Source organism: Sinohyriopsis cumingii, chromosome 2 (assembly GCF_028554795.1).
Source record: "Sinohyriopsis cumingii isolate HCF-2022 chromosome 2, ASM2855479v2, whole genome shotgun sequence".
NCBI classification, from domain to species: domain Eukaryota; kingdom Metazoa; phylum Mollusca; class Bivalvia; order Unionida; family Unionidae; genus Sinohyriopsis; species Sinohyriopsis cumingii.
The window spans coordinates 131,350,528-131,358,413 of NC_142962.1; the positions used below are offsets into that span (position 1 = coordinate 131,350,528).

At 36.6% G+C, this 7,886-nt stretch overlaps 1 protein-coding gene and 1 long non-coding RNA gene across 2 annotated transcripts in view; one reads left to right on the forward strand and one right to left on the reverse strand.

Annotated features, from left to right (window-relative positions):
- LOC149805844 (cilia- and flagella-associated protein 52-like) overlaps positions 1 to 3,573 on the reverse strand; it is a 62,300-nt gene extending 58,727 nt beyond the window's left edge. Inside the window, exon 1 of the mRNA XM_089950564.1 lies at positions 3,540 to 3,573. Coding sequence (XP_089806690.1) covers positions 3,540 to 3,558 — 19 coding nt within the window. The 5' untranslated portion in view covers positions 3,559 to 3,573. The remainder of the gene's footprint in view (positions 1 to 3,539) is intronic.
- Positions 2,834 to 7,607, forward strand: LOC149805845 (uncharacterized). Its single transcript, XR_016419802.1, has 2 exons — positions 2,834 to 2,992; positions 7,312 to 7,607. It is a non-coding gene; the product is annotated as an uncharacterized LOC149805845 (long non-coding RNA).
- The last annotated feature ends 279 nt before the right edge of the window (positions 7,608 to 7,886 follow it).

Consider the following 7,886-nt stretch of genomic DNA (forward strand, 5'->3'; position numbering starts at 1 on the left):
CAGCCCCCATCGAATTTGAAATCAAAGGACAGCCCGAAAGATTACATCGATCTGAATATATATATATATATATATATATATATATATATATATATATATATATATATATATATATATATATATATATATATATATATATATATATATATATATATTAGCTCCCATCAACAATTTCATGCATTCCTTGTTCAGCGAAGTGGATTTGTACTTGGATAACAAACTAGTTCGCAGCAGCGTGGATACTTACCCTTACCGAGATTACCTCTAAAACCTCCTGACGTATAGAAAAGATGCCAAGAACACCCATCTGGATGCTTGCGTAGTATGGAAACCGGATACAGTGGGAGAGGACAAGTTTAACGACACAGAAGTGACATCAGCTGACGATCCTCACGATGTAGTCTTTAACAACCGTCGAAAGAAAATCCTGCAAGGACGTAGTTTAGAACTGATGGATCGTTTGCATTTGGATAATGTGGTTGCAAGAAAATTATTTGCTGAACGGAGTGGATATCCATCTTGGGACTGAATCGCAGTTGTACCTTATTACATTTGATGGCCAATGCCAACGTGTACAAAACCATCATCCAAGGAGCCAGACTCTACGTGCGACGCGTGGAAGTGCTACCTAAAGTGGAAAACGACATGAGTCACACTTTGAGCAGAACGTACGCCAAGTATCCGATACGACGTGTGGAAGTGAAAACCTTCACTATTGCAGCTAACTCCGATCCTAGAACAAAGATTATATCTGTTCCAAGGACAGTTACCTAGCCGTCACTGCCAATCCTCTCGCGTTTAAACACTGCAGAGTGTCCACGATCGAAGTCAGTCGCGATGAAAGGACCTGGTGTACCAGACCCTTCGAACCTAAATTTGCCGAGAAGAATTACTTGAAATCGTACTTGTCCTTGCACGAAGCCACGGGAAAGTTAGGGACCAACACCAGCCATGGCATATCGTACGATGATTATACAGGAGGCTACGCTTTGTGCATCTTTGATTTCACTCCAGACAAAGGTAGCAACGAGGGACATTTCCACCCTATAAAATCTGACCACTTTCGAGTGGAACTTCAGTTTGTAAAAGCCTTACCCAACAGGGTGAACGCCATCTTGTATGCCAAATTCGACAATACTCTAGAAGTCAACCGTTTGAAGGAGTGATTCTAGATTATTAGAAGATATGGAAGACTCTTATCCCTCTTTGAGTGGTGGAGATTCTTTGGAAATGGAATGCAAAGATATCATGGATACAGGACCACTCACCAAAAAAGACAAAGAAGAAGAGGATATGGTGATGTCCAGATGGCCAGAACAAGAAAACTATTAAGTTTCCTGTTTTGCTATGTACCTCTCAGATAACATTACAGCGTTGACCAAGAAATATTAATTTGGGTATCAGAAAGATCACCCTAGTCAAATTCAACACGATAAATGCTATATGACGAGTCCAGAAGAAAAATTGGTCTCATGTCGTAAGAAGCAGCGTTGCATAAGTGGTATAAAACTTTGCGTGACCATTCCTCCCCTTCATTGACTTCTCTAGAAATCCTTTGCATCGAAACTCTCTTTTCACAGAGTACGGAGACGAAGCGAAGAGTCATTTACTTGACAGAGACTTTCAATCATAAATTTTGGATTGTAGTGATGACTTTATCATCACCTGTGCAAGATAAAATGGGAACTTTATGCCCTTTTGAAAAACGGTTCGTATACCGCTTCTTTAAAATCCTGTCGTGTGCACTAAAGATGAACTTCCTCATCGCAGACCTAAAGACCATCAAGCTTGTGTTATCAACACGGAGCTATATCGTTTCTGTCAAAATGACCGTAGCGGTGTTTTCTATCGCGTCCACGCTTGAGACAAATATAGGTATATAGTTTGATCAGCCATTGCTAATGCATCAGCACGTAAACATGTCTTCGAAATTAGCCAAGGTGAACGAAGCCCACGTGCATTTACATCGTTTTAGGCAAAACCTCGTGCGAAAGCCAGAAGAAATAGAGAATGTCAGGATGCCTAAAGCGGCACAAGACCTAATAAAAGATGTCTTTAGAGAAGAAGTGAAGCAAGAAGAGGAGATGTAGACAGAGCGATATAGGCAGCAGAAACTACAGCAGAGAGAGAGAGAGAGAGAGAGAGAGAGAGAGAGAGAGAGAGAGAGAGAGCATCAGCAGCAGCATAAGGGGTCGCTCACCGGACAATGTAAGGTGAAGTTGTTTGCATTTAAAACGTGCACAGTGGAGAGAATGTTGGCATATCTATATGATACTTTAATGTAATGTGGCTGACCTTTCTTGAGAACTTTATTCAAGTCAACGTAATCTTCGGGTTGTCCTTTGATTTCAAATTCTCAGCGCACAATTCGCGGTGAACGTTTAACATGTTTCCTACTTCGTCATAAGAAGCTATGGCAGAATCCACTTTGAAAAGAATTAATCTCAGCAACGAAGTAACTATGTTTCACACTACACTGTACTCGACGATGTCATAGAAAAGAAACATCAAATTCATTCATAAGTTCAATTTGATAAGGGACTGAATTACTTACACTGGGTTTGAGTCGGTTCTCATCTTCCTATGCAAAATTCAAAAATCCAGTTGAACGATCTAAGAACCGAATTATCTCCCTTTGCTATTTACATATGACCACCTTCACAACAATAAAAATAAAAACAGTTTTGACTTTATTTTGAAGAAAGAATTTTAGATTTGTAAATAAAGAAAGACTGCATTGATTATATCATTTTAATAAAACCAACAAAAAACAATCACGGACGATATCGCAGTGCATATGCGACCTTGACCTTGGAAATGGAGTCACCATGAATTTGTTTCATGTTATTTCAACAGTGATTTATTCTATACTACTTTGGAACTACCTCCCTTAAATTACATAGCCAACGGATAATTAATGCTCATGCTCATTCTTTTAGACAAGTTAGGATTTTGAAAACTTTTTGCATGGCATCCCCAAAAATGTACTAAGGTACTAAGTTTTATTTTTCACCCCATGTTTTATTAGTTACCAATCTCTCTCTCTCTCTCTAAACGTGAATGAATATATATATATATATATATATATATATATATATATATATATATATATATATATATATATATATATATATATATATATATATATATATATATATATATATTCGCATTTAGGAACCGATAAAAGTACACTTCGCTAACTCATACATGGGGGAATATCGCGAGGGACTATACATATTCTGATTGGGATTTAACCTAACATATTAATATATTTACCCGCATACATTCTCCGTCACAAACATACCGGATTAATGTTGATATCTCCGATAGAAAATTGATTAAACTCCTCCTGTTTATCATGTCCACCATGCTGTGTCTGAAAGTGTGGTATACTCTCTTATGTGACGTAAGTCTGTTCGAGACCGCCTACTTCGATTAGGGTGCACTCCATGGCTATTACTTACTTTTGGCAATGTAAGAGGTATAAAGTGGTGTTTTTTGCATTTGTAACATGCACATTGGAGAGAATATTGGCATACCTCTATATACTAATTTCATGTCCTGTTGCTGAGATTTCTTTCGATGTTGTAGTTGTGGAAATTGTGCGTGATAGAATCAAACATCTTCCCAAAATGGCTGCCCCCATGTCCTCGAAATTTCAGCTTGAATTGGTCCAAAGTAACTTTAGCAGATATTAAAATAGGGAAACGAATTTTAGTGGAGTAGGCAACTGAAACCAGCTTCTGAAAGTGATGAGAAATTAATAACAAAATATACCAAAAAGAAATTAAAAAAGTTATCTACTTTTTTTAAATACAATTTAAGTGTGATGTCCAGGAAATAAAAATAACCAAACAGAGGTAGCAGTCTGCCTATATGTGTACATCTAAAGTAAAGCCAAGCTGTATACTCTATAACCCAAATTACACCCATCAGTCATTCAACAAAATAAGTAGGATTAAATTTTCTTTTGAAAATATCTAAGATATGCAAGGTATTTTTAAATTGTCAGGATAACTAGTGAAGAAATCATGGGAAATATGTTTTCTTTATATGCAAAGTATGAAACTGTAGAGCGCCACCTTATAGACAAAATAATCTCGTAGATGAATTTTCTTTTTTCATTTAACTGAGTATTAAAGCCTGAAAATAATGTAATTTACGACGTCACAGATTGTTTGAAGATATTTGTTGTTTTTCTTTCTTTCTTTGTGAATATCACACTTGTTTCTCATACACTGGAAAACTATATTTTTATCAGCATATAATCAGTGGCTATAAAAACAGCTCAACGCCATCCTGTAGTCGTCTGCGTTCTGGAACAATAAGATATAGAGTCTAAAAATTTAAATTGTTCGTTTTGGTCTTTTGATATGACTGCCTATAGCCATATGAAATATTAAAGGTGCATTAGGAACGAATTTTTCCCAAATCGAGTCGTTTTAGGCAAAATGGTTACTTCTAGAATAAATTTTTACCCAATTTATTAATTCTTTAGGAATTCAAGCCAATCATTTTCACTTTTAATTAATTCTTTCCAATATTTGTCTTATTTTCATACTCGATTTTAATTTGAAACAAGCAGAATTTTTAATTCTCTGAATAGTAAATGAAAATAATATTTTATCTAAAAGTAGCATATCTTGGTTGTAAGTAGAGACTGTTCAGAATTCTATGTCGTTCATTTGGCTGCTGAATACTTCCACCGCAGAATAAGCATTCCTACAATTCGTCTGTCCGCGCTCCATTTTGGTGCGAGTGAACTCTGGGACCTCTTCACAATTCACCAAGATCAAATATTCACCCATGGTTTCCATGTGTTTAATCGGCTTACCTTTATCGTCGATGAGTCGAAAGTATTGACTTGGATTGTACCAATTATTCGGTTTTTGGCAATATCGGCCGTGGAACAAGTTTTCCCACACACAATTCAGCAAGACTTTAGCATGCAATCGTTTTCCTTCGTTCTCTTTGACTTGTTCAAAGGTGATGCAGTCTTGGGACCGGTACCATTGTTTTTAGTTGATTTTTGTCTTCTGGATTAAAAACCAAGAAGGATAGCCACTGGCTTCTTGTTTCAATTTCAGAAACTCATTGACGTACCTTGAAGGAAAAAAAACATTGACTTGAATCGTGGTCCAGTCAATCCTGTTAGGTATGAAAATAACAAGTTGTGTTTACTTTTAATAATCGGTATCCACGAGTAAGAACATGAAATAATTCAACCTGTTGTTGACTGCATATTTCAGCATACAATTGCTAAATGAAGGAAACATGTTTTCCGTGACAATGAAACGTATGACGGAATGGTACAAGTTCGTCGGTGGAATAACCAATGTGTTCACGTCTAATTTTCTATCAATATTTCGGAGTGATCGGTTTAGGAATCGAGCATATTTACACACCCAATGATAAAGCGAACACACGTCAACGTATTTGATTTATTCTTTTTGAGAATCGTTAGCTTCGTCCAGACTGCATTTAGCATTGGTCAGTTCTCCAAATAAACTTTCAATGTCCACCACATCGTAATCCTCAACGATGCGTCTAAATTTTGAATCTTTTAAAACGTCGACCTTAGATGTGTTCCCACATTTCTACCACTTGGCATCTTTGACTTTCCAAATTCTGGCGTCGTTGGTAACTTTGTCGTACAACTTCTATGTGGACATCTATGGGAAAGGATTGTTCAGGTCTCGTTGAGGAAAGTAGATGGGTCATACGTGAAACAAACAATCCTAACATTCTTGGACAAACTGTCCATCGGTAAAAAAAAAAAAAAAAAATAGATCCAGTCTTCTTTGCTCTACCATACCTAAATATGTTATAAGTATACAAAGCTGTGGCTGAATATCGAATGCTGTTAGGATTGATAAGGTAATGGATAAAAAAAAATTCTGTGGCATTAACTTCTTTCGTTTATCTCTACATAAGTTCCAGCCACCACTGTGCAACGGGCTAAACACATTTGATTTTGGTTTTCATTAATCCCGACGATACCTTGTTCGGGACTGGCAAATTGATCCATCGATAAAACTTTATGTTGTCCACCGCAGCTTGAAGGAGGTCAAACGTGTATAATATAAAGAGCGACCTTTCCATCGGTCATGTAAAAATTGTCGCTAGATTGTTGGATGACATGTTGGAGTCTGTCCAGAATTTTTATAAGAAATCAATTGCACGGGTGTGCAAAACTCTTTCCACACAAATTGGTGCTGGTGATGAACAATCTCAAATTATCTTGATATTTAGCTTGGCAATGTCGTTTCAATTCCTCTAACGTAGACGCCAATAAGTATGTAATGAATGCAGTTACTTTCTCCTCAAGTACTTGAGACTTGAACTCGTTGTCAGAGATGTACTAGAGTCATTCGAGAATACATCTCCAACGATGTCAAAGAAAAGGGACCACTAAGAAAAGAGAAAAGACAGACAAAAGTAAATATACATGTATTCGGTGTCAGAAAAAGGACATTGATCTTTGTAGCATCCTAAGAAAATTGGCAAATACAAAGAAGAAACGACAAACATTCACAAGCAGAAGAAGAAACAGAAGAAACCATTCGAGTAAAGAAATGCAAAGCAAGATAAGCAGAAGAAACGGCTGCATAACTCATTCCAGTGAAGAAGTTTTTTTTTTATTATAAAAAACAGACAGTGAAAAGAACAAAAAAGATTGGTATGATGTGTTTTGAAAAAATTTCATTCCTATTCTTATTCACAAGAATATGGCAATAACACATAAATGTATCTTTGTCTTGTCTTTTTTTATAATTTTGATAAGCTATCCAAGCACACACACACAAACACGCACAAATGTTATGATTGAGGGATTTGTTTTGTTTGATTTAGCAATCATGTGAGTAGTGTATATTTTCTAAGATATATGATAGGCCATGAAAAGGACCTTGAATTTGAATTATTTTTAAAAATTGTGGACTTGACAACATCAGCTGTAACTGTTTGAATCTTTTCAATGTTCTATTCCTTCTTCTGCTTATGCAGTAGCAGTAGTGAATGCTTTGGCTACTGGCGTCTCAGTGGTGGCCCTTGATGGGGTTGTAGAAGGTTTAGAATTCTTAGATTGCGAAGGTCTCTTTCTATTAAGTTTTGACCGAAGAAGTTTAATACATTTCTCTCGAGCGCGTTTAAACTCTTTCAGTATGCCCTGCAACAAACTGGCCGTTTTGCTTTACCCTGTTCCCTGTTTATTTTATTTTCCTCTTCTTGTTGTTTTGAGCAAATATCCTTTCTTCGTCTTTATTACTATATAAAAAAGTATCTAACTCTGCCTTCTGTTTCTTATTATAGGCTAGTAGCGATGGAGAAGGAAATGAAGATGGTATTGGAAACATTTTTTTGCGAAGAAGACAAAAAATCGCACAAAGCCAAACTCAAGGCATTCTCCTCTGAAAGAATAGTCGTTACAATAGCAGGAGTCGTACTGTCAACCCAAGTTCAGGAAGTATCCACTGCTGGTGCACCATAGCAAAGTCTTCATTTCAGTCAAGGCAACATGGGCTATCATGAATATTTGGAAGAGAAGAATGTGTGTGAAAAGGCAATGGTGCATACAGACCGATAATAAAGACCAGTTCTTTTGTAAACAGAGATATTATTCAATCATTGCTAGTTTGTGGGGTTTTAAGTGTGTGTATACCTTTGTACTTTGTATTGACAAGTAAAACTTAGAGCCCACCCCAGTTGAAAGTATATGGTATCACTCCCATCATCTTGTGTGTGGTACTGTGTGATTTCATCCCCCTCCTTTTACATATTACCCTTGGTTATCAGGTAGCCTAGTGCTGGTCACTCCAAATGATGTTGGTTTTCTATGTGTGGGTGTTGGTCACTTTAATAGCGTATTGGGTAATAAGTTTAGTTTT